This window comes from Phyllostomus discolor, chromosome 10 (genome assembly GCF_004126475.2).
Source record: "Phyllostomus discolor isolate MPI-MPIP mPhyDis1 chromosome 10, mPhyDis1.pri.v3, whole genome shotgun sequence".
Taxonomy (NCBI): Eukaryota; Metazoa; Chordata; class Mammalia; order Chiroptera; family Phyllostomidae; genus Phyllostomus; species Phyllostomus discolor.
Window position 1 is genome coordinate 79,659,873 of NC_040912.2, and position 27,569 is coordinate 79,687,441.

Here is a 27,569-nt window from a genome sequence, read left to right on the forward strand (position 1 = left end):
TGAGACACCCTAATGAACTCTGCTGATTGCTCTCCATAATAGCTAATATGTTGGTTTGCCTTGTGAGATGCTGCGTATTTGATATGCCAGCGATTTGGTGTCAGTAGAAAAGAGAGAGCCCACATCTCGGTGGCAGCGAGATGGCCTCATGAAGTTAACATGACTTTTAAAGGCATCCCAATTTATAGGGAAAGTGCTCAGGCTGTAGGCATTGACCAGAATCACCTTAAACTGTACTTCTGCAAGGGTTTGAATAGCCCAGGAAACCAGCTGTAATAAACTACTCCACTATCCCCACTGTTTCTAGAATATACTCAAGAAACTAAGGAGAAAGTTGTAGTTGTAAATGGCAAGTTGTTCCTTCTCAGTCCTGACCTTTATTAATCTGTAATTATGTGAATTATTTGTCCCGTTATGTTGGTCAATTAAAGCATCGGTTCTGCTTAATTTAAAAAAAAATTGGTGTTTACAATAAATTAGCATAGCCAAATGTGTGTCTCAGATAAATAACATTTAATTACCTAAATATAGAGGATTGAATTAAGGCAGGGACAAAGCATGGTGTCAGGAGACTACTCCAGTAGCCCGTGGAAGAGACCAGGGCTAAACCAGAAAAACAATAGTAGATAATAGAAAAGACAAAGTATATTAAGAAATCATATATGATGTAAAGTTGGCAGAAATGACTCTTTGCTGAGGCAAGTGAGGGAGACAAGAGATGCAAAGATTACTCTAATGTCTGCAGCTGAGATTCCTGAATTGACAGGGAATTTACAGGGAATTCAGGATAAAGAGCAGGTGCTGGAGACAGATAATGAGTTTAGTTCCGAGCACATTGCATTTTCGATGCCTGTGGGATGCACCACTAAAGCTAGCTGGCAAACAGCTGATCGAATGAAGTTTAGGCATCATCCATTCCTAGATAATAGCAAAAACCATGAAAATGTATGAGCTCACTCAGAGAACATACAGAATGATAAGTAAGGGAGACCAATAGGAAAAAAATCCTTGGGAACGCTGGCCTTTATGGGTGAAGGAAACTGTGGAAACAGTGTCAGAGAGGTGAAAAGACACCCGGAGGAACGTGGCAAAAGAAAACATAGAAAGAAAACAATTTCCAGGAGGGAATGGCCAGTCACATCGAATGGGGTTAATGCTGGAAAGCACCCAGTGGATTTCGAGGTTAGGCTGTCATTGGTGATCATCTGGATAATTATTTAACAAAGAGGCGAAGGCAGAAATCAGATCATGGCACAGGGAAGAGTTCACGAAAGGCCAGGGCAGGAGTAACAGAGAGCAGCGAGGACAGAGAGCCTGGGGAGAGCAGCATGAGTTTGGGAAGTGCACTGAGTAAGGGAAAGGGGCCGGCCAAGCTCTAGTGAAGGGGGAACAAGTGGAACTGAAGGGTTTTTTGAGGATAAAATCCAGAAAATTTCAGTGGCACCAAATCCATACTTTTGTTTCATTCTACCTCCCTGTCAAAAGGTGAGGTGCAGAATTAGCCCAGCATTAGATCAAGTTGCCAGCGAAGAATCTAATACTTTGAGGGTCATTGGCCATATGGTGGCATGTAGCCACCTCTAGCCACTAGGCAAAGGTGGGAATGCAGGCTTTTAGCTTTCCAGAGTCTCTAGCAGAGTGAGCAAAGGAAAATCAGAAATCTCTGCTGCTTCACCCAACAAGCAGGGTTTGGCCCAGAGACCAAGATTCTGCTTCCTTATAGGCCAGTCATTGTGGTGGAGAAAGCCGCAGCGGCATTGCTACAGGTAGCTAGCTGGGCGTCTCAAAGGTGCCTGCTTTTATGCCATGGCTCTACAAGGGACAAGGATATCGTGAATGATCTGGTGTGACCCATCATCCCCAGTATCAGAAAAACAGCTCAAAGTGCACATCTGAATAAAAGGATCAAGTACTAGTGTTTTTAAAGCCCACAATATATGCGTGGTCCGCCAGTGTGAAACAATCCCCAAGATAAATATCTGACCACGTAGCCTCTAAAGGGGTGTGTGCAAGGGGGGGGGTGTGTGCATCTAGCAACCTCCTATCTTGACTGTAATCTCCCAAATGGCAGAATCTGTCAGCCTTGCTTTTTTGTAGATTTCCGTTTGACATTTATAGGCTAGTTCACTGTCTTCGTGGCCTTCGTCTGCCACGCTCAGCGTTTCTTTGCTCAGTGTATTCTTTCTCAGTAAAAAACTTTGTAAACTTCAGTGAGCCCTCAAAACTGAACAAGCCACCTTTGCGATAGAAATTTGGGGCCTAATTTTCCGTGTTGCTTTACTAAAATGTGATGTTTTTGCTATAAATTGCAGTCAAGCAAAATGTATAGTGTTGCTCTTCTAAATTGTTTTTACCTCATTCATTGCAAGTTTTATCCTGGCTGCTTAGCTTGCCATTAACTTACTCTGCTTGGATATTTTTTAATGGCATGGTTTGGCAGTGGTCAGTTGCTACACATACTGAAATTATATATTTCTGTAATAAGAAGTTGAGGTATATATATATCTTACTTTCTTGGTGGAATTTGTCCAGAATGCCATTGGTAGAGTTTGGAATATTAATGCAATAGTTCCCCCTTATCTGTGGCTTTGCTTTTCACGGTTTCAGTTACCCACAGGCAACTGCAATCCAAAAATCCCAGAAATAAACAGTTCATAAGTTTCCAGGTGTGCACCATTCTGCACAGCATGATGAAATCTCCTGTGACCCCGTTCCACCCTGCCTGGGACTCGACTCATCCATCCGTCCCACGTCCCCCCCCGGGGCCTGCCGCCCTCCCGTTAGCCACCCAGTGGGTAGCCTTCTCCGGTACCAGGCCCACTGTCCCGGTATCACAGCTCTTACATTCGAGTCGCCTTTATCTCACTTCACAGTGGCCCCAAAACACGAAAGGTGGAAGGTGCTGGTGATTTGGACATGCCAAAGAGATGCCATAAACACTTCCTTTACACAAAAAGGCATGAAGTGTAGGGAAAAAACAGTGTCTACAGAGTTCGGTACCACTCAAGGTCTCTGGCATCCGATGGGGGTCGTGGAACGTATCCCCTGATGAAAAGGGGGATGGCCATAGAACTTTGAACCTCAGAACACGAGTCCAGTTTTTTCAGGGCCTGATTTCTGCCTCTTCATTGGTACATAGCATCTCTCTGTGCCACAGTTAGTGTCACACAGCGGAGGAATCCAGCAGCTCAAAAGCCCTAACATGCTTCGAAACATCTCATCACCATCTCCTATGGTTGCCTTCATCCAGCCTGCCAAACGAAAGCATTAGGAACGCTGTGATCTGACGCAGGAATGAAGCACCGTTGCTTCATGGGATGAAGCACGTTGAATAACGTTGACATTAGAAAGGGAACTCGACGTCACACATCTGGCCTCCTGCAGATCGAGTCGGGGAGCATCATAGGTAATGCCCAGGCTGCTGATAATTCTAAACCTACATCGCTACACTCCCTTCCTCCTTACACATCAGGTCCTGTAATCAAAATTTTTCTTCTTTTGTGTTTGCTGTGATAATTTATTCAAGTCTGGTTCCATAGTGGGGAACATGGCCTTCTAAGTCACAACCGTCTCTCTAGTCCCGCCCGGGGGCTGGGCGAGAGTCTAGGAATAGACGCAGCTCTGAAAGCCCACAGCTGCAGGTGCTGTGGCAGCCACGCGTGACTCCTACCCTCTGAGGTGTGCACGGCCTGACCGCTAGTCAGCAGTGCCTCACGGTATCCTGGGGACACCGCCTCCTCTAGTGAGGAGGAGAATTTTCAGATGGAAAAGCAAAAAATACTGATAAATGGAAATTGAACTTCAAGATCGATGGAATTACCTTCTAAGTAACTTGTTGCTATAAGCTAGCTTCTTACTCTGGACAAATCACATGCTAATGAGTAATAATAATTATTCATGTTTATTATTTATGTTAATGTTGAGTAAGTTTTGTGTGTTGTTGGTTTAAGTGTTTTATCTACATTAACCTATTTAATACTCTCAACACTTCCATGCTCTAGGCGCTATTATCTCCACTTTACAGAAAAAGAAACCGAGGCACACAGAATTTAAGTAATTAGCTCCTGGTCACATAATAAATAGTGAGGTCAGGACTCAAGGCCAGTCTTTGAGGCTCTAGTGAACTAAAAAAAACTTTAAAAAAATGTTAAAGATTTTACTTGTTTATTCTTAGAGGGAAGGGAAGAAGAGAAAGAAGGAGAGAAACATCAATGTGTGGAGGAAACATCAGTCAGTTGCTTCTCACTCACCCCTAGTCAGGGGACCTGGTTCCCCTGGCAACCCAGGCATATATATGCCCTGACTGGGAATCAAACCGGCAACTTTTCACTTTGCAGGACAATAGCTAACCACTGAGCCACACCAGTCCAGTCAGGGCTTAAAAGAACTCCTGAACGAAATTGCCACATTAACTTGGAAGAAGTCGTGGGGAACCGGCTGCACAACAGAAATATAGACATAAACAAATGTAGTTCACATTTCTGCTGTTCAGTGTTTTCCTGAAGGCGGTGTCCGAGTGCTAGTAAATATTTTATCAGTTACTTAGGGAAGATGCAGAAGGTAGCTCTATATAAAACTTTCCAAGAAGACTTTTAGGACTTCAGTTGACTGCAAGCTCTATGTGAGTGAAAGCAGAATCTAGCACGCTAGCACCCCCGCCACTGGGCACCGCAGGCTTCCAGCGAGCAGCGTGGCGTCGAGAGCGAAGGAGTGGATCGCCCCTCCAGACAGGTCAGGGTACTCTGCAGTAGTTACTGTGTCCGCGCCTGCATCCCACACTTCGGGGGAGGCACACAGCAGTTGCTGTGGCTTTGCTGGTAAAGTATGAGAACTGTGAAATTCTTCAGTTCATTCATTTGGAGAATAGTTGAAAAACTGGGGCTATTTAGCTTGGAAAAGGGAAGAGACTTCAAGGAAGACAAAGGAAATGTCTTTAATACTTGAAGGGCTGACACATGAGAATGACTGTGAAGTTGGCGAAGCAGAGCCAGTGATTAGAAGTTAACGATGACACCCCTGGCCGGGCAGCTCAGCTGGAGTGTCGTCCCAGCACCCCAAGGTTGGGGGCTTGCTCCCCAGTCAGGGCACATACAAGAATTAATCGGTGAGTGCATAAGTACATGGAACACCAAATCAAGGTTTCTATTCTAGGTCTCTCCTCCTCTCTGTCTCTAGAAATAAATAAAATAAAGTGTTTTTTAAATAAAAGAATTTAATGACGAAGATACGGCTTGATGTGGGACGGTCAAAGCTTTCATAGAAGGAATCAGCCGCCTCAGAAGGCCCTGCATTTCCTTCCACACATGTGCTTGGTGGGTGAGCAGTCCCTGGAGGACGTGTGCGTGACTCAGGCACAGGCCTCGTGGCTGGGCCGGATGTCCGCTGAAGTCACTTCCAACTCCGAGATTCTGCTTTTGTCATTCTGCAAATTCAAAACAGTCATCGGGCTTCTGGTTTTAATCAAGGACAGAAACATTCTACCCTGTCTTGGGTGTCTAATGCCGCCAACACCAGCACTCGCTGAATTGGTAAAAACAACGTGATGAGCGACAAAAGAGCATGTCATTTCAGAAGTGTCTCTAGGCCCCTCGTGGAATGACTGGCGTTGTTCTCACCCCTCTTTTTCAGTGCTGTCTCCGGCCCAGGATGGCCACGTGACCGTGGACCTCCCCCCAGTGTCCGAGCAGATCACGCAGACCCTGAGCGAGCTGGCCAGATCGTTCCAGGACATGGCCGACCGCTGCCTGCTAGTCCTCCACCTGGAAGTCAGGTACAACCCCACTCCGCACAGGACCGAGGGTGAAAGACACTGTGGGTCATAAATCACCTGCTTGTCTCTGGGGAGTCTCACCGTAATTCTTGGTTATTATCAGTGCTGTCCTTTTCTTCCACTGAGTGTGATGTTTGGCGTCACTCGACCGCGCTCAAGGTGCGGTACTGTGAGCACGGTGACTCGGCGCCAGCCAGGCCTGCGGCAGCAGAATGGCCCGGGTCGGGTGTCTGGACCAGCTGGCTGTCAGTCTTAAGACAGTTTAATTAAGTTCACTGACCCTCAGCGTCCTCATCTTAGAAATGGAAATGATAATTCTTAACTTACAGTTTTATAAATGGCATAATTAACACAATGCCTGCCACACAGTAAGCTTGCAGAATGTGGCGGCTTTGCGATTATGACGACTCCACTGTCCTTGATATTTGTACTAAGGTGTCTGCCAATCAAATGAAGGACGGTGATCCTTTCCTTCAAACATTTAAAACCCGATTGAAGAGAGGAAATTAAAATAATAATTCAAGAAAATACACATAGTTTCCAAGGTACTGTTCCCTTGGCCTCTTGTTTCTTCCTTTGCAATGCAGAATGTTCTGTTTCGCTTTGGTAACCTCTTACACCCACAGAGATGGTAGGAAGGAAGGATGAGGGAGTCTAATTGCCTATTCCCTCATTCAGTAAATATGTACCGAGTGCCTTCCTCGTGCCGGGCAGTGTTCCGAAGGTCGGTGGGGCCCCTCGAGGGACAAAGCGCTCAAGGCCGCGGCTCCCCAGGAAGCACACCCTCCCGGGGGGAAACAGCCAGTGAGGGAACACAGAGACAGTCCAGAGAGGTGCAACCGACACACTGAAAAAGCAGGATGGAACCAGGCAGCGCTATCCAATAGACGTACAAAGTGAGCCACACGTGAACCACACAGGCAACTTAAATTTTCTAACAGTCACATTTGAAAACAAGAGGAAAGTTTAAATTATAACAATGCACTTTATTTAACCCAGTGTAACCAAAACATCATTTCAACGTGTCATTTGCATAAACATTATTAAGGAGATAGTTTGTACTGGCAGCCCCGAGTCTTTACATCTGCGTGCTGGACGCTCAGCGGGACTGGTAGCTTTTTAGGGGCTTGCATGTGGCCGGTGCTGGCCTCCGGGCAGTGCAGGGAGTGGCTGCGGTGGACCCGCAAGGGGGATCTTGTTGGCTGTTTGTGTGTGCGCGTGTTTGTTTTTTAGGTAGAGCGTTCAGAGAAAACATGACCAGGTATTAAGAGGGAACCACCTGCACAAAGACCAGGGGGAAAGAGTGTCAGCCTCTTCCAAGGGAGGAACGCTCACAAGGCCCTGAGACAGAGTCGGGGGTGGAAGGGAGAGGGGTCCGGCTGACAGTGGCCTGGTGGACGGGGGGTGGGCAGGCGTGGAGGGGCAGGTCAGGCACCCGGGCGTAAGAGGCTTTGCAAGGGAGACATGTTCATTCATCATTCACATTTTTTCCATTTTTTAAAAAATTAAATGTATCGGGGTGACACTGGTTAGTAAAATTACATAGGTCTCAAGCGTACAGCTCCGTGATACACCATCTGTATGTTACATTGTGTGCCCACCACCCACGGTCAGATCTCTTTTCGTCGCCACGTAGTTGGCCCCCTTTACCCTCTACTGCCCTCCCCACCCCTTTCCCCCAGCAACTGCCCTGCTGTTGTGTGTGTCTGTGAGTTTCTGTTTGTTTTTCTTCATTTTTGTTGGTTTGCTTTCATTTTGTTTTTTCTTCAGTTTTTGTTCATTTGCTGCTTTCAGTTTATATCCCACATGTGACTGAAATCATGTGGTTCTTGACTTTCTGTCTGACTTCACGTAGCATGTTGAGGGCTGGATAAAGATGCGGTCTATATACACAGTGGAATACTACTCAGCCATAAGCAAAGCTGAAATACTGCCATTTGAGACAATGCAGATGGACCTCGAGAGGATCATGCTAAGCAAAATGAGTCTGACATTCACTGACATGTTTAAAAGATCCCTTTGGCTGTACATGGAAGAGGAATTTCAGGGAGAGGGCGAATGGAAGCAGAGTGACCAGGTGAAACCAGCTATGAGCACCAGGGTGACGGAGGTGGGCGTGTGAGGAGCGCTGGACTAGAGACACCTCTGAAGGGAGAGCTGATAACATTCATCCAAAGATCAGATTGGGCGCAGGGCTGGAAGCAGTGAGTGAGAGAGAGAGAGAGAGAGCGCACTAAGGACACCACCAGCTGCGGGGCCACCGCCAGGGCCGTTAGCTGTGGTGAGCAAGACTGAGTGAGGACAGAGGGTGGGCAAGGGGTGGAAAGCAAGAATCCCATTTTGGGGACATGCGGTTTGGATGCTTAATAGGCGTCTAAGTCCAGCAGCAATGTCAAATCGGCAGTTGGGTATGGGCTTTAGAAACTTCAGATCAGAAACCTTAGCACCAGAAAGTGTATAGTAAGCAATACATTTCATGTGCTACTTGTTGTTTTACTCTTCATTGTCTTGTCCAGTGAGTTACGTCTTTATTGCTTGCGAGCACCTTTATTGTGGGCGGAGCGAGAGAAGGAGCATCCCCGGTTTGGAGTCCGTTTTACTCGGCATCATTTCTAAACCCATTTCTTAACATTCAGCTGTCCAGAAATAAAGCTGTTCCTCTGGGCTTTCTAATTTGGTTTACAGTAATATCTAGATTTGTGTTCTATTTATTTATAGGATGACAGGTGTTTTCTATGCTTAGGTAAATGCAACAGGCATTAAAGAAAACCACCCGGTAACGTTCGGATGCCTCTGTTAGCCGGTGGCGCAGAAAAACGAGGGAACGTCAAACGCATTACTCTTGCAGCTCCTGGAATTACGCTATTGATCGTGTGGGCCCACGATATCTTCTACATTTAGAATTATCTGCTTGTAGTGTAGTTAATTCCAAGCGGGGTATTTTGAACACGTTTGAGTAAAGTCTTTTAAATCTTTGACCTCTATTCTGCCCTTTTTGTTTTGTACATCTTGGCAGTACTATTCTATGATGCCGAACACGGTTTGGTCATTATTTATTAAGTTTACAAGGAACCATTCAGTGCTGTAACATCCACCGCTACATCTCCTTTAACGTTTGTCAAAAAAACAGGAAAAGATCACTTGAAGGAAGAATAACAAAAATGGCTGAGTTTTACTGTGAATATTAAACATGTTTATTTTTTCTAAACTGAATGTCCTCACCTCCTCATATAACATTGTTTCAACATGCAGGCCACTTTCTTATGAATATGCTCCATTTTGTCTTTGTGTTGTTTGCAGCACGGTGTACAACACTAACAACACTCCGTGTGCAGCTCAGACCGTGCACGCTCACACCACGCATTCCCTGTCACAGTACGAAGCTTTTTGTTCTATTTTACAGTTGATGACAAATCCGTTTACAGAATGACTACGACACATCCCAAGCCAATCATTCAGCCGTAGCATAACAATGCTGAAACCGCAGACTGCTGTGTGCCCACCACAGTGGGTGACTGCGGGAAAGGCTGTTGGCTCCCAGGGGTGGAAACCAGGTGCACCTCGTTCGCTGTCACGGCCCAAGGACCAGGAAGCGCCCTGCTGCCTACTAGGTGCTCAGTGGAAACACCAGTGACTCTCGAGGACTAGCTGGCTCGACACCAAACCCAGATGAATTAAGTGCTGTCTCCCCAAATCAAACCCGTCTCCCGTTAAAGACGACGAGTCGGTTTGGGGATTCTGACTTCACCAAGCATTTCACTACATGTATTTGAGGGACACAAAGGTGTCATGTGGCCAGTGTCATCCTTGTCATGGTAGTCAGCTCGTGTGTGCTCCATCCCCATCCTGCCATGAGAACGGGTTAGAACTTAGCTCCCATTGTCCACGCACCGGTGCAGTGGAGAGTGGCCGGTTAGTCAGGGTCCCTGGCATCTGTCGCCCACCATAGAAAGCGCGCAGATGGAAGAGACCAAAAAATCATGGGAAATGCTAGCGAGATGTCCAGAGTGACTTCAAATGCCAAAAATTTGTCTTCTCCCAAATATTTTCATATTCATAACCCCTATTTTTCTTTACTGTTGTTAAAGTTCAAGTCAAAAGTGACCCCAAACCCAGTAGGTTCTGTGGTACAGGGACCATCCAAGGGCATTTGACATTCTCCCTGTGTCACCATAGGTCACAGTTAACCACCAAGCAGTGCCTGGCCACAGTCTGAAACATAAGGCAAGTGACACCCCCAAGAAGTGAAAGACATGGCGAGGCCATAACACAGGGTTCAGTATTCTTTCATATTGGAACTTTGGGAGAAGAAGTTTGGGTCTAAGATGCCGAGAATCTCACCGTCAGCAGGTGTCCAAGCAGGTTCAAGTGCAAACTGCCAGTCCCTGTTGGGACCCTAAATGTGCGCTTTCTGAACTTTCCACCATTCCACTGTGTAATCAGCATTATTGGCAGAAACTCTTGATGCCAATGTCCTATCAAGGTCAGGAACAAGGTGCCAGAATCCAAAAGACAAGGGGAAAAAAAAAACACTTTTCTAAAAATTTTTGATATCTGTCAGTGACTACTTTAATTTCTTTTTTATCTCTAACCATTTCGGGAGAGAAAGACAGTCCCTTAAAACAGTGTTCACCTCTCCTCTCTGCCACTCACGTCAGGATCACATAAGCCATCACCTCCCATTCAGAATAACTTCCTACGTAGTCCCGTGCTCCACCGTCAGTCCGCCCTTTATACTCTACCAGAGTGATCTTGCCAAAGGTCATATCTGACTACATCATTTCACCCCCTCCCAGCCTCCTGAGGGTCCCTATGGCTTCTCACGGTCCGGAGTCCTTGGATGGCCTCCAGAGCCTAGAGCGGCCTGGCCCCAGCCCCTCTCCCCCAGCTCGCCTCATGCCTCTGTCACGTGATCCTTGTGGACCCGGAGCAACCCCATCAGTCCCTGAAACTGTCCTCTCTGCTCACCCCCCCATGCCTCTGTCCATGGCCCTCCCACCACTGGCTGAGGTTACAGTGTTTATAATGTACTGTAGAAATACTTGAGCATTTATGGCTTGATTTTATTTTCAATTAAGAACTGCTTAGTGTGAATTTCAGCCACGATACCAGTCAATTATCCTAGTCATTAATCCTGCACCAGGGTTGGTTGACTTTTACTACATCAGAGAGATCAGATTCCAGAGGGATCTGTAACCAGTGCATTTACTGCTATCTTGACCAAATAGTGCTGCCCATTATAATGCACATGGATGTCAGAATGAGCTTTTATTGGCGTAGTTAGTCATTAGTTGATCAGCAGCCATTAGACGATTACCCATCATGAAAATGAGCTGGACGTCAAGATATTTGGATTCCCTTACAGGAAGAGGTTATAAGAATATAGCACATACTATATAAAATTTAGTTTAAAGTGGATTACAGATCTAAATGTAAAACCTAAAGCTTTAGAACTTTTAGGGAAAAAAACATATGAAAGAATTTTAGTCACTTTAGTTAGGCAGAGATTCTTAAATCTAACACCCAGAGCACTGTCCATAAAAGAAGTAAATAATAAATTGAACTTCATCAAAGTGTAAAGTCCTTCTGTGAAAGACACTGTGACGATGAAGAGAAAAGGGACTCTTTCCCTCCCTGGATGCTCGGACATGGACCACCATCATGAACGACACCGGGACTACCCAGACCAGGAAGTTCATGACCAACAGACAGCTGCAGCGGAAACAGGTGGCCATTGACGTCCTTCACCCTGCGAGGGCAGCAGTACCTAAGCCGGAAAGTCGGGGAAAACCAGCTGAAACGTACAAGAACACACCAGATGTCACCTTTGCGTTTGGATTCAGAACCCGTTATGGTGGTGGCAAGACCGTTGGCTTTGGTGTGATGTGTGATCCCCGGGATGATGCAAAGAAAAGTGAACCAAGCACAGACTTGCAAGACACGGCCTGGGTGAGGACCGGGAGACCTCAGGGGGACGGCGGAAGGAGCGCAGAGCAGGATGAAGACAGTCGGGGGTGCGGGGGCCGTGCTGGGGCTGCCAGAGCAGGAGGGGAGGTCCTTCAGGGGCCTTCTCTGTGGTGGTGGGCAGATTTGCCAGCAGAGGACTGATAAACTCAGAACTTTTATGTGAAAGAGAAGACAAGTAAAAGATGGGGAGAAAATATTTGCAAAGATGCATATCTGATAAAAGACTTGCTTCTGGAAAATATAAAGAACTCTCAGAACTTAGTAAGAAAGCAAACAACCTACTTTAAAAAACATTAGGCAAATGATGTGAGCACAAAGATATATGGATAATAAGTAAGTCCATGAAAGTACACCCAACATCATCAGTCATTAGGAAAATATGAGTTAAAACCAAAATGAGATAGCATTATACATCTATTGGAATGACTAAAAAATGTCTTAACTGACAGACACTCTTTGAGGGCATTGTGCTAAGTGAAATAAGCCAAAGGAAGACGAACCGTTGTGGTATTATACATGTGGAATTAAAAAAAAAAGCCAAACTCATAGAAACAGAAGAGGAAGTGGTGGCTGGGCAGTGGAGGAAAGAGGAGGCGGCCGGAGCAAGGTACAAACTTTGGTTGTAAGATGAACAAGGTCTGGGGACCTGATGTGAAACGTGGCGACTCTGGTTGGTGACACTGGACTGTATCATTGAAGCTTGCTACAAGAGTAGAACTTAAATGTTCTCACTAATCAAAGAATAAATAAGTGACGTAATGGAGGTTAATTAACTAGATGGAGGAGGGATCCTTTCAGAATGTATACCTATCTCAGAACACTTTAAATATCTTACAGTTTTCTGTGCCAAGTGCACCTTAGTAAAGCCAAACTTTAAAAAACTGATGACACTAGGTGCTGGTGGAGGGCGAGGAGCAACTGGGATCCTGTGCATTGCTGGTCGGAAAGCACGACACAAGGACTTCGGAAAACAGTTTGGCAGTTTCCTATAAAGTTAAATCTGCACTTCCCATATGACCCACCAGTCCACTTTTGGGTATTTACCAAAGAGAAACAAAAGCTTATACAGAAACCCGTATGTAAAGCAGCTTTATCCACAATCACCCCAAACTTGAGACAGCACAGATGCCGACTGGAGAACAGTGAAACTCTGCTACCTGCACAGGTGGAGGAGTGAACAACGTGGACTCGTCCCAGACACTTAGGCAGAAGGAAGAAGCCAGTCTCCACAGCGACACTCATGTACGGTTCCATTTGTGTGGCATTCTGGACGAGATGGAATTGTGGGACAGAAAACACATCCGTGGTTGCAGGAGCCTGGGGTATGAGTAGAGGTTGACTTCGAAGGGGGCAAGGACATTCTCTAACTCAATTATGGTGGTTCTTACACAACTGTGTGCACGTGTCAGAAATCCCAGAACAGTACTCTTAAGAGGGCGGATTTTCCTGTTTGTAAATTATTTCTTAATAAACCTGACTTTAAAAAAGGAAGGTGATGGTGAAGCCTGTTCTTGCATCATTCAGGATACTGCCCAAGGCTTTTGCAGCGCCTCGCACTATTTTTAACAAATTCATCACTGCTCGGTGTTTTATTTCATACTAGACTAATGTTAATAAATATGCTATCATGATGGTAGCCAACACTACTGTGCACTCCCTTCATGCCAGACCCTATGTAACACGGTCTCCGTGTAGTAGCTCCTTAGCTATTGTTATCATTCCCGTCGCACAGGTAAGGAAACTGGGACAGAGAGGGGAAATAGCGTGCCCAACATCACACAGGTAATACGTGTTGGAATTGGGAATCGAAACCAATTCAGTCTTATAAAGCTTACACATGTGAGACCTGTGACATCTGCCTCTCATTTTCACGACGACGGTATCTTCTGGAAGACGTGGTGCTTTTCACACCGTGCATGCCGTCCGGTCACCGAAAAGGATGTCAGCGCTCATCTCTCTCTCCCCCACAACTCGGGGATTGAACAAGCCAGGACCGCAGAAGCGGACGTGCTCAAGGTCCCTGAGCTGTTCTGTGGCATGACTACGATGGCTTTCCATTGAAAAAGGGGAGGGGTCCATAAAACTTTACAGGGCCGCTGCTTCTTTAAAGATCGTTTTCATCAGAAAGACTTCTTGCTTACTGCCCTCCCCAATCTCTCTCTTTCAGGGTTCACTGCTTCCACTATCTCATCCCTCTTGCGAAGGAGGGGAACTATGCCATCGTCGCTAACGTGGAAAGCATGGACTACGACCCTCTGGTGGTCAAGCTCAACAAGGACATCAGTGCCATCGAAGAGGCCATGAGCGCCAGCCTCCAGCAGCACAAGTTCCAGTACATATTTGAAGGTCAGTCCAGCCCCTGGCCCTCGAGTATGGGAGGGGGGAAGGGCTACGGTTTTCCTGGTTTTTCTACATCACTGAAGTTCAAACTTTGCAGAAAGAGGTTGTTGGGACTTTTATTTCTTTTTTGATGAAAGCTGCAGTACCTGGTATCTCTGCGTATGGCCAGGTCGACACCAATATGGCTGCCATCTGCTCCCGGTTGATAAGGAGATTCAATCCAAGATAAGGCAGATGGCAGCCCGGCTGCCTCCCTGACACACCACTCGGGAAAGCTGGATGGATGTGCGGAGGGCCACGAGTTACCTCAAGAGGAGCTCATAACAGAAAAGAAACACACACACACGCACACACAATGAGGAGAGAACCCTGAGAAATCCTTCAGTGGCTAAAATTGGTACCGAAAGGGGGAGTTTTCTCCCTGACAATGCGTGATTGTCGGAGGCCAGCAGACACCTCGGACTGGCAGCGATTTCAGGGTGGTTGTGAACGCCTTCAGGGGCAGGGAAGAGTGTCAAAGGCAGTGCCATCTGCGTTCAAGGTCAGAAATCCTGATGCCAGCCAAGCCTTCATTGTGCAGAATTCCTTCCTCGGACCCCTTCTAGGGCTTTACATGCTGTCCCCTCTCTTTCGGTTTCTTCGTGTGTAGGCCTCGGTGCTAAAGCACCCATGGGCCCCACATAATGCAGCCAGCGTTATTTAGAGCAATCCACTTTTGAGCTAAAGCATACTCCTGTCTGTTTCGTGGGAGGAAGAGGAGGTGAAATCCATGCACCACTGTATTTACATGGCTTCCTCTTCCCTCCCCTCCCCTCCCAAATGACCTGTACGGGAGAAAGCGTTCCTGTGCATTTCAGGAGTTTTTTAAACCAGCATGTTCACTAAGCCCTGGCACAACAGCCTCAGGTACATGGGCCGGTGCCGGGGCTGTGGATTTGCCAGGCTTTGTTGCCAGCGAAAAGGCCCCCGTCGGTAAGTACTAGGGCCGTGTACACATACTCCACAGTCATTGCGACGCCCGCTGATGCAGCCTTCAGAGATGTGTATTCTTTGCTCTTTGACACTGGAGGAGGATTAGAAGAGAGAAACCCCGTGTGTCCATTTGTGCGAGGCGGCACTAATCTGTCCTCTCTTGTCTCCCCGCCGCCGTGTGCCGGCCCCTCAGGCCTAGGACACCTGATCTCCTGCATCCTCATCAATGGTGCCCAGTACTTCAGGCGCATCAGTGAGTCTGGCATCAAGAAAATGTGCAGGAACATTTTCGTTCTCCAGCAGAACTTGACCAACATCACCATGTCGCGCGAGGCCGACCTGGACTTTGCGAGGTAAGCAGGCAGATTGGGCTCCGCCCCTTGCACCAAAGCCAGGAACGCATTGCCTATAAAGTCATTTTCTGAAGTAGATTATTGGTTCTTAAAAAGCTCATTAAAAAAGGAAAACAGGTGATGGATGTTAATTAAGCTTTTGGTGGTGATCATTTTGCAATATATACCTATATCAAATCATTATGTGGTACAACAAACTAATATAATGTTATATGGCAATTATATCTCAGTTTTTAAAAAGCAAAAGAAATTAAATTAATAGATGTTTTTCACTCACAGAGAAGGTAATTCTATAAAAGTCTATTGGACATTTAACATCCATTAGGTAGTTTTTCCTGTTTTCTAACCGAAGTTCTTTTTACTATAAACTGTTGCTGTTTTTCTGGTTATAAAAGTAACATATGCTAACTGAATAATATATGTAATATAAAATACAAAGAACAATATAAACATTACTCATAAACCTTGAATCTGGACAGTATGATATTTGGTACAATTTCTCCTGGCTTTTGTGCACGGGCTGTGTGTACAGGTGAATTCTCATACCTGTGCACACCTGTGATTTCTCTCCCCACAGAGTTAAAACTGTGTTAATGCAGTCTTATATTCATTTAATTGTATTTTCCCATATCTATAATACTCTTGGAAAGCACAATGCTTCCCATGTCTATTAATATGCCTTGAAAATATTACTTTTAATGCCTGAAAATGTGACTTTTAACTCCATGGTATAAATGAACTGTACTTTATTTACTTAATCATTTGCAAATGTGTAGACATTGGGATTTTTCCATTGTTTTCTGTCATTATAAGTAACAGGTATTGAGTGTGTCTTTACACGAACCTATTTCCTCATCTCTTCTGTCTTGTCCCAAGTGACACCATCTCCTCTTGTGTCATCGGGGGCAGGCGAGGGGGGCTTACCAGTCCCCACCCACGCTCTCCGTCTGTGTAACTGAAGCTTCTTTTAAACAGCACGTTCCCTCTTCTACGTTTGCTGATCACGGTGTTCGATGCGCCTGTTCCAATGTGAGAGTTCATTTTATTCCCTCTTTGTGTGGTCCCCACACTCTTTACACATCACTTCCATCGTCAGACCTTTGGCGCTTTAGTGACAGCATGACCAGTTCTGAAGGGGACGGGTGACGACTGTGGCGTCTCAGCGCTGAGTGTGTGCCCAGGGGAATTATCCCACCTGCTCCTTGACGGCCAGGAAGTCATTTGTTTTTAATAATCCGGAATGTCCCTGCCTAACGTAGGAATACTTCTGTGTCTTTCCGCTTGATATTTTGATTCCTTAAGAAGTTCAAGAAAATTTGAAACAATTCTTGAGACATTGAAGGGAACGGCGAAGCATTCTATCACTTTGACAGTGATTAAGACGTATGCTGGGAATCTTGCTTTGGAATCGTATATCTTTACGTTTAACCTCTCCTCTCCAATTTGCCACTCGATTTGTTCCATTGCTGCTCTGTCTCTCTGCTGCTCTCTCCCGCTTCCCGGTCTTACTTCTCCCGGCCTGTCTGTGTGTGTGTGTTCATTAAACTCCCTATTTTAGGCCAAATTTGGTGGCAGGCCTTCCTTGCTCAGCTCAGAGAAACCAGGTGTGACTGAATGCTGCATTTATTTGGCCGGTCTTATGGGGAATGATCTCATTATTGAATTAGCCTCATAATAACGTTGACAAGGGCAACATAAGAACGTGGAGGCCTGAGGGGGAGAGAGAAGCATTACTAATTCTCTGAGGAATATAATTTCCTAAATTCAATCACCCTTTTTAAATGATTTTTTTTATTTAGCTGAAATAAGTAAATTAACACAGTTTTTGGCAGACAGTCTGGGTCTCGAAAACACAGCAGAAAAAAACCGCGTCTGAATAATGAAGGGCCGACCAGGCAGCTCTGAGGCTGGCGTGGGTGGGCCGAGCGCCAGCGAAGCGTCTCCCCAGGAAATAGCCGCACCAGCCTCCGAGCCAGGCCCCTCCCAGCTGGATCTGGGAGTGATGTCCGAGGGGGTGGGTGTGAGCTGACCAGTAGCCGTTTGGGGCAGGGACTGCTCCTGTGATTCTTTACTCCTAGTGGGTCGTGAGTCGGGCGAGTGTGAGCGTGCAGCGTGGGTGCGCTGGCCGTCTCATGCTGGCCCAGGAGACATCTCCTGAGTGCACTGCGAGCCCCAGGAGGCCGGCTGTCCTGTCTGGCCTCTCAGGGCCTGGGCCAGAGTGAGTGCCCCTCACAGGTATTGGGTGGGTGAATAGGGGCCACATGAAGGCTTCGTTTGGTGTCGGTGAAGGGCTTGGATAACGATGAAGGTCACTTTCATCTTGAATGCCCCGAGAGTTTTAATCGGCTGACATGGGTCAGTTCCCTCCTAGGTGTGTAAGAAACCAGGCATCTCCCTTGCGGTCCTTTCTTTGTGCAGCAGAAGGTGTTCCAGAAGGGACTGACGTGCCCCTGCTCTTCACAGTCTCCGTCCCTCATTTCCTCTTGCTCTCATACACAAGCGTGTGCGTGCATACGCACGCATGCACACACACACACACACACACACACTCTTTATGGCCTCATCTTGTTTCCGTTCCTGTTTCTGCAGGGGACAGGCTTTGTGAAATGGGTCCCATCAATCCCACTGAACTGGAGGCTCAGTAAAATAAATAAATACAACAGCGATGGCAAAATAGCCAGAAATAATAGGCTGGAGCTGTGTGCCTCAGCATTCCTTAAGCAATGTCTAATCAAGCATGGGCAGCATCTGTATTTCCAGCAAATCTCTACAGGAATGTTATCTTCCAGCGCAGTAATTAATCACTAGTTGCCATGTGTCAGAAAACTTACTTAACAAGAAGTTGCAAGGCTCTCGTAGAGTCTCACTTCCGCAGCCTGCCTGGCCAGTGGGAAGCGTGACACCCTTTCTGTAATCAAGAAATGAGGGCTCTGGAGCAGTTCCATTCACATTCCTTCTTCTGCTCATGGTATTGTTGTCTCTCGCTTTTTCTACCCACCTGCGCTCTAACTCACCTCTACTAGAAGGATAACCCTTGCATGCGTAAAGAATCAGGTGACCTATGTGACCTCCAGAGTTACAAAGAGACCCCGTCCCATGGGTAACAATCTCTGCTATGGTTCCGACCACTGTTACTTTTCAAACTCACAAAGATGCTTTGTCCTGGAAAGTCATTGCAGATTAACTAAAAAGTGGAAGAAGGGCTTTATGACTGTGCTGTTTAGTTCCTTCATCAGAGGTCATCTTACCCCAAGCTGCCATGCTCATTGGAGGACAGAGCTACAGGAGGAGGGGAGCAAGCCATGCGGACAGCTAGGGGGAGAGCATACCCAGGGGAGGGATCTAAGAGCCAAACCCAGAGGGAGGGAGGAGTGTGTGTGGCCCTTGACGAGCAGCAGGAAGGCCAGTGTGGCTGCAGTGAGTGCATATAGGGAGAAGAGTAAGAACTGGGGTCAGAGGTTTGATCTGAGGGGCAGAGACCTTGCTGGCTGTTATAATGATGTGTTGGCTCTTACGTGCAGTGAGGTAGGCAGCTTCAGGAATGGGAGAGTGCCATGGCCTGACTTACACGTAAGAGAGTCACCGTGGCTGCCATGTTGACCATAGCTGACTGGGATGAAGAGATGGCAGGCGAGGGCAGAAGCAGACAAACCTGTCAGAAAGCTGCTAAGTGAAAGTTGAAGTGACTCACAGCGACATGGTAGCGGTGGAGAGGATGAGAGGTGGTCAGATTAGGTTATATTTTAAAATATATCCTGTCATCTGATAGGATTTGCTGAAGGATTGGATGTGAGCCAGTGACTTGAATGTTCTTGTTCTGGGTAATTCAAAGGATAGTTTTCCTTTACCGAAATGAAAATTAGCCCATTGGAGAGACACATTGAGTTGGGGCTGGGTGGGGAGAGCGAAGGGGCAGAGAGGCAGGGAATATCGAGAGTGTGGGTTTGGCAATGTTAGGTTTAAGATGCCTATCAGACTTCGGAGGAGAGAGAAGAAGAGAGAGCTGCACGCATTGTACAAACCTAGAGCTCAGGACAGAGGCCGGGGCTGGAGAGAGGAGCCTGGGCGTCATCAGCGTGTGGATGGGATCGAAGGCGATGAGGCGGAGCAAGAGGTGAGAGCTCAGGGGCGCAAGCAGAGGAACAAATGAGCTGCCCAGGAAGCGAGCCCGGCACGCCACCGCTGTGCAGATGCTGCAGTCCTGAAGAGCCACCAGTGACAGCACCTACAACGGAGCAGGCGAACCGTAGGAAGATAGCTGGGAGAGGTCCTGTCCGAGAAGTCAAATGAAGAAAGTGTGTTAAGAGGAGGGTATCCTCATCTGGGTGCGAAGCTCCTGGCAGGTTACATTAGCTCAGAATAGAGAATTGGCCGCTGGTGGGCCACCCAAGAGGCTTGAGGTGCTTTGCTTTGCATTTCTTTATCTTCCCTACACAACTGACCTAGCAGAGACACAAGCCTTACATGTATCTGGGAATAGGCATCTCCCTCCTCTGTTCCCTGGCAGGGAATACAGTGATTAGAGAGTTTCTGTTGTGATATGGAAAAGTCATCTTCTCTCATTGGCTGGTCACTAAGACAGCTCAGCGCTTCCCAGCATAGGTACTCATCATGTGTTTCCCGCCATGAAGCAGAATCGTGGTCCCTCTAGAGGGTAAATAGCTGGGTGCTCTCATTGTTAATGAGGGGCAGTCTCTGCTCCCCGGAGCCCCACCCCTCCCTTGCCAGCTGCCTTCCACCGACTCTGGGTGAGCTTTGGAGCTGGTCTAGGTATGTTCACTTAACCAGGGGAGACCTGGGTTTCCTATACACAGTGCCTGTACGTAGGAGCATGTGCTCCACAGAAGCCAACAGAGAGCTCTCCCTGGTAGAGAAAGAACCATTTGAAACCTAGGGACCAAAGGAGAAAAAAAATCTTGCCTGAAATGTCCCCTCTGAACACAGGTTTATATGGAGAAGCACAATATACCATATTTGTTTAACTCAGTAAGAAATGGAATCAAAAAGTGAAAAGACCAATAGATTGGGAGAAAATATTTGCATATATGTGATAAAGAGCTTCATATCCAGAATGTATAGAGGACTCTTACAGCCCAATAACACAAAGGCAAAAGCCCAGTTAAAGAGCAGGTAGAGGCACCCCAGCAGCAGTAAGTACAGCTAGTGCTCAGGTCTTGGTTTTAGTAGTATTCTCAAATAAAAGCACCCAGAGCCCCTGGGAGAAATAGGTAATCCTAGGGCTGGGGAAAGAAATACACAAGGTGAGCCGAGACCATCTTGCCGTGAGGCAGGGAGGAAGTGCTGAAATCCCACGCATGTGACACGTTGACGTGGGTGTGTCAGAGGGGCTCCAGAGCCAGCCACAGGGCTTGCAGTGGCCAGCGCCAGACAGCTGGAGCAGAAGAAACAAACAAGCAAAGTGGCATTGGATCTTAGCCCAAAGCCTAAAAATAAATACCAGTGAGTCCGTGTTGATATAAATAAGTGACAGACATATTAGCAGACGAGGAGAAAGTGACAAATCTCCTGTGCGGAAGAATTCCAAATGAATCATGTAGCTGCTCTACCTTCTTCTTAAGCACAGGATACACCTACTGACTTCCTTCCCGAGAACACCTGCGGGTTGGGGGAAGGCGACTTCACGGTAGAGGAATCTGGCAAATAGCCGTTGAGCCAGGTGATCAAGGTCAACCTCAACAAGCATAAATCATGTTGACAGGCGCACCCTCGGTACAAGGGGGTGAAAACGGCGCTTTTCCTCTGTGAGCTTCTTCCCCAAAACCCACAACCCCGCACAGTGCTGAGAAGAAGCATCAGGTGTCCATCCCAAGGGGAGGACCCTGCGCAGGACCTGACTGGTGCCCCTCGAGCTGTCACGGTCAGAAAACCAGGGAGGGTCTGCGAAGCTGTCCCAGCCGAAGGAGCCTGAGAAGACATGACAAGTACGTGTAGTGTGGTCACTGGATGGGGTCCTGGAACAGAAGAAGGACATTAGGTTAAAAACTAAGAAAATGTGAACAAACTATGCACTTCGGTCCATAATGTACCAATATTAGCTCATGTGTTTTGATAGATTTACCATACTAATATAAGATATGAATAATAGGGAAACTGAGTATAAATTATCTGGGAAACCTCTACTATCTTCTCCATTTTTCTGTGAGTGTAAAACTACTGAGGGAAAAATCTATTTTAATTAATTAATTAATTAATTAGTAAAATAGGCATAGGATGTGACCAGACCTTTCTCCAACGGAAGCACACGGACGGCCAGTCCACACTTGAAACGATGCTCACCATCACTCACTGATAAGGAGGTGCAGGTCCGAGCCACAAGGAGACGCCACGTTGTGCCAGCAGGATCGCCATTGTCGACACACGAGCGTGGGGAGGGTGTGGGGAGCCCTCGTACACTGTTGGCAGGAACTCTGGAGGTGCAGCCGCTTCCGACAACTGTCTCAGAGCTTCCTAAGCTGAAGACTGTTCACGCCTCTAGCCCCAGGCTCCAGAACAGTACCCGGCATTCAGTAAACACTCCTGGGCGACGAGGTCGAAGTGTCTGGACTTCGTCCTGTCAGTGACTGAAGGCCTTGAGGTGGACAAGTGAGGTGGTCAGATCTGGATTCTAAGTGGACGATTTCAGCAGCTGGGTGGGAAACGGGGTTGAGGGCAACGAAACTGGGGGCCGTGCAGACCAGCTGGAAGTGGGAGAGGTGTGGGGCTGGCAGGGACGGGGCAGGCAGGTTTGAGAAGTGTGAAGGAGCTGAAATTGGCAGGATTTAGAGAGGGACTGAATCATGAGGGCGAAGACAAAGGAGTCAAGGGTGACCCCCACTGTCTGGCATGGGCATCTGGCTAGGTCACAGCACCGTTAGGTAAGGTGAGCCTGCAGGAGGAGGGGTGTGGCTTTGATGGAGGCACGATCTCCAGGGGGCGCGGTGAGTCAGGACGCACGTGAGACCAGCAGGTGGAGGTGTCCAGTGGGCGGCTGCGTGTGGGAGCTGGACCCGCGGGCGAGGCCGGACTGACGTGCGGAGTCACAGCCTGGAGCTGTGTGTCAGACCACCCGCTGCAGGCAGACAGCAGTCCCCCAGGGAACACCAGCCTGTCGAGGGCACGGGAAGGAAGAGGAACCCCTGAAGAGGATAGGGAGGAAGTCCCCGAGTACGGCGCCGGAAGCAGGCAGTGCTGCCGGCACTGAGCGCTTTCCCCATCAAGTGACAGGGCATCCTACTCCCCAGGAAACCGAAGCATCTTCTCAGTTTAGCCTCTCTGACTCCTCTTGGAAGGAAACTGGGTGCCTTCCTCAAGGGGACAGAGGGGCAAAAGCCAGCCTGGAAACGAAATATGTCACTTGAGACCCCTGCTTTCCCTTGACCTTGTGCTCTCACTAGGGCCAGCGAGGATCTCTGGTGTGACCGAGAATGTTGAATCCCCTCCCGGGGGCGGTTCAGTAGGCTTGTTTTCTTGAAACCTACCGCACCAGGACCGTGACTTCGGGTTCCTGCAGGAGAAGGTTGTAGGCTTTCCTCTCTGGAGTGACCAGGGTGCAGTGTGGTAAGGGATTAGCAGTGACATGCTGCCATCTGCTGGACGCCCCCACAGCCATCAGACAGATGAATGCCTGTGGTCCCCAGATCTGAAGAGCGGGCGCTGCCCCCGAGGTGGCCAAGGTGGCCTTTGTGGGTGACTTTGCTGAAAACAGGAAGTGCCTTTACCTATCCCATTTTCTTTGACTGCCTCGCTAGAAAACCGATTTTGTTACTGAAAAAAAAAATCCAAAATATTTTCACATCTTTTTCTCTCTCTCTTTTTTTTTTCCTGTCCAGTTTTATTCTGCCACTGGTTTATCTGACTTTTCAATTCTGGGGTAACCTTTCCCCTTTCCAGCCTTTCCCTGTAATACTCAAGATTTTTGTCTCAAGATGATTAACCATGTGGATCTGTGGTTAATTTTGTAGGAGAGATTAGTCTGCTACCCAAATTCTTTTAACGATGATGCAGAGACAGCCCTGATTTTCCTAGGGGCCAGTATAAATTGAGAAATATGATGAGTTAGATAGCTTTTTGCTGCCTGGTAGAAGGAATTGTGCCAGTTAATAAAATTTAATGACAAAAACATCTACATGACTTGATCTCTGAGAAAAAAATTAAAGATCTTTATATAAGTAGATTTGAATATTACATCTCCCTAATTAAACCTTCATTTGACCTTGCTAATCTGTTTCTGACCATCCCATTTTCTACTGGTCTCCTTTTTCTGTGTTTATGGCATTTACAGTAGGTTCCATATATTCTTTTTTTTTTAATTTTATTTATTTATTTCCAGAGAGAGAAGGGAGGGAGAAAGAGAGAGAGAGAGAAACATCAATGTGCAGTTGCTGGGGGCCATGGCCTGCAACCCAGGCATGTGCCCTGACTGGGAATCGAACCTGCGATGCTTTGGTTCGCAGCCCGTGCTCAATCCACTGAGCTACGCCAGCCAGGGCAGGTTCCATATATTCTAACAGTTGATCTCTGATTGGTTGTTTATTCATGCTCTTTGATGGCAGTGAGTATGCCCACTGGTGGGCCTGTGCCCCATGAAGCTCACCAAAACAATGAGTGCTTACAGTGCTCTCAAATAAGTGCCAGTCAGCACTGGCGTTTGATTTCTCATCAACAGATCTCGTGTGTGAGGCTCTGATGAAGTAAGATTCCGTTTGATTGTGCTCAATTAATGTGCCATGCCTTGTACATACATAATGTCAACGTGGAATTTGCAATGGCAGTCTTCCCTTTGTAGCGATACACTGCCATTGGAATGATTCAGAGATTAGTTAGCATAGATGCCAGGTGTCGTTATTTCCAATAGAGATCCCAGGGAATGGAAATCAGAAGCGACTTGTCCAAAATCTCTCATCAAATTGTGCTATTTATATACCCTGCACCACCTCTGTGGTCATCATAGTCAGGAAATAAAATTAATTCACCCACTGAGACCATTTTCTGCCAGGAAAGGATTGTATTGCACTAAAAAGGCATTAAACTTGTTTTGTGACTGAAGCCCAAGAAGGATCATTTATTTACTGACTCTATTAGAATTCTTACTGCAAAACTTGCTGCTGGAAGCTGACCTTTCTTGTTTTCTAAATAAGGACATGATGTTTAATTTTGATGCTTAAAAGCAGGAAACAGGCGCGGTTCTTATAGCTGTGAAAGCAAAGCTACCACCCCTTACAAACCACGTGAAGGCCAGACTTCCTCCCCAGCTCCAACTTTTTCTTGTTGCATCTTGTACAGGAAGCCCTTCCCTCCATTCCCACCTTCCATTTTGCCCGACACCCTTCGCCATTCTAAAGAAAGCAAACCAAAGGGCCAAGGGGAGGCCAGAGGACCAGAGTGAACACAGTGGTCCACTCCCAGCCCAAGTCCCAGTTTACATGATACTGGCAGGATCCAGACCTAGCTCCGCCCAACCCCCCAGCTGACACACCTTCTCAACCACAGGAAATCAGGGCTGTCGTTTTGTAAATACTGGGTCTCTGTTTTGCTTTGTTTAATTAAAATGTGATTTCATTTTTCAATTAGGCTGCTAGCTCTCAGACACTTTTTTCCCTGTGTTCGTTCTGGTTGTGTGTCTTTCCTGCTTGGTTTCCTTCGAGCTCCGGCCTCTGGCAGGTCTAATCAGCGTTAATTAGCAGCTTCACCCGAGGCGGGCTCTGCAGACCCTCCTATGCTGGAATGCAATCGGGGCTGGTTTTGCTCGGCCATCGGCCATCGGGTCTTCGGTGCTGTTTTCTGCCCACCCCTCCCTAGCCACTGCCCTGAAGCCACAGCACCTGACGCCCAGCATCACCCTCTGGCAACCACCCCAAAGTTACACAAGTTAGAACGCAGACAGGGTTCGCTTCGCAGGTGAAATCTATCATCAACCCCCAGTATGCACCCTGCGCCCTGAAAACACCAAGCCGGTGAACCAGGTGGTTCTCAAAAGCTAGGGGGTGTAAGAATTTCCTGGAGAACTTGTGTTCGGTGGACTTCTTTGACTCCATCCCTAAAATTTGGGACTCGGAAGGCTGAGGGCAGGGCCAGGCCTCTGCACCACGTGTGGGGGATCCGGACGTGTTCGTTTTAGCCACTCCTGGAGAAATAAATGCTCACCTAACCTCTTGTCCTTCAAGACTCCTACAGCATCTGGGCCGTTTTCTCTCAGCTTCTGATCTCTTTGGGTTGCCCTTTCTTTTTGTGTCTCCTGCTGCGGACAGGAAACGTGATTATAGCCTGAAAGCACCTTCCTGGATGAATTTGGGTCATCCCTAAGTCTGCTCCCCAAGGCAGGCACCTTGGGCCAGGTTGTGTTCTCAGAAACCTGTGTGCGAACCAAGTGGCGTTTCATTTAGCGAGTGGCCGGCCGGTGCACACATCCGACCCACCGCTGCCCAGATCAGGGCGAGCCACTGCGGCTCTCTCGGCTGACGTCTTCTCCTCAACACAGTAAAGGGTCTGACCTGACGGTCCGCTGCAGGGTCTCCGGCAGACATGACTTGCCCAGAGTCCCGTCACCTATGTAGAGCCAGAGATGGGGCTCAGAGGTTTTCAAAGGGGAGATTGAACTCCAACTCAAGTCAATGAAGATACTGTACAGGACAGGCACTTCGGTATTTGTGTGTGTGTGCGCGCTCGCGTGTGCACGTGTGGAAGGGGTGAGGAGGCCTGTTTCTTCTCATAGCTGAGATCGCGGCTGCAGCATTGGCTCACCGCACACATGGGAGAGGCAGACAGACAGAGATGGAAGCTGGCTACTGCTTTTACACGACCTATAAAGGTCTTCTAAGGCGCTGAGCAGTGCTTCAAAAAATAAACATGCAGGTACTCAAAAGCATAAATGTCACATCCACCGTAGCCCTGCCCCCCTCGGCCTGCTGCGGTGCTCTGGCTGGCTGACGGCTGACAGAAGGCTTCCTTCGGACCAGACCGTGGGCTTCCTCCTCCTCCAGGCACCCTTCACCTCCGTGCCCCAACCTTTAAAGGCACGGGCTTCCGTCAACACGGTAATGATTTCCACTGCCAGGCATCTGCATGTTTAAATTCCTCCGAAGAAGTGCACACCTTCCCTTTTTCTCAGTTGGAGACGGAGGCACAGGGGGAAGAAAACAGGTGGGGGCAGGAGAGGCCGGCCAGTGATCAACTTCTCCCTGGGCGCAGGGGGAGGAGCGGATCGATGCCTCGGGCAGCCTGCGCTCACTCCGAATGCCGCTCTCCTGTGGGCAGTCCGTTCCCCAGAGGCACTGATTAAACATGTGGGGTACTGGGGACCGAGGAGGGAGGGGGCAAGGGTGGGGATTTCTTGCCGCCAGAGTGTTTTATTGACAATCTTAAAGGCTTTGTGATATATTCGACCAGAAATTAATTACGGCCCAGTTCCCCATTTCTCCCTTAGGTGACAGTCTGCTATTGGTGTGTGCCGCTGTGAAAGTAATAATAGGTTTCAGATGTTTGTGAAAAACACGAGTAATTACTCGCGATGATAAATCAGTCATGTGAAGTTTCGACTTCACTCCGCTCCACACATGTGGCAGTGGGGTCTGTTTCTTTTGTTAACTGTAATTACACGGCACGGGAGAGTTTTTATTTTTCGGTTTTCAGAAATTTTGCGCTTTTTTCTTGAATTTGTTTTATTTCTTGGTCTCCTAGTTCTCCGGGGAGGGAAGTGTTGAAATGATAATGACACATGACTGCCATGCGAACAAGGGAAGCACATGGCTGCCGGCAAGCTGATTGCCTGAGTTAGATTTCGTAGCCATTGGCTATCAGCTCTTTGCCAGTTCCTCTAATGAGCCTTAAATATTTACTGTTTGTTGTGCAGAGGGAAAGAATGTGCTCTCGGGCATTTGGGTCTCCCGCTCACGGATGGCATGTGTTTAAATTATGGGCCCCGAAGCCAAAGAGCCTCTATTAGTGCTTTTTCCTGTTTTAAATCAAATACACACACACACACACACAGTGTTCCTGTGAAGCTCACAGCTCGGCTCCTTTCCTGGTGTCCCTCCCTGTCCCTAGGGCCTGTGCAGGTCTGCGTGGACAATGCTGACCACTGTGTCAGCTCACCTGTAGACTGAGAGGGCAGTTGCCTTTTGGTAACCGTCTTAAAGGGACCCTCACCCAGGCAGATACAGTGGCGAGGA

The 27,569-nt window shown here is 47.6% G+C and overlaps 1 protein-coding gene and 1 pseudogene across 1 annotated transcript in view; both read left to right on the forward strand.

The window, feature by feature from the left end:
- EXOC4 (exocyst complex component 4) overlaps positions 1-27,569 on the forward strand; it is a 676,926-nt gene that overhangs the window by 612,858 nt on the left and 36,499 nt on the right. The window contains exons 15-17 of the mRNA XM_028525527.2: positions 5,629-5,770; positions 13,905-14,083; positions 15,243-15,402. Coding sequence (XP_028381328.1) covers positions 5,629-5,770; positions 13,905-14,083; positions 15,243-15,402 — 481 coding nt within the window. The remainder of the gene's footprint in view (positions 1-5,628; positions 5,771-13,904; positions 14,084-15,242; positions 15,403-27,569) is intronic.
- LOC118497183 lies at positions 10,517-11,789 on the forward strand (annotated as a pseudogene).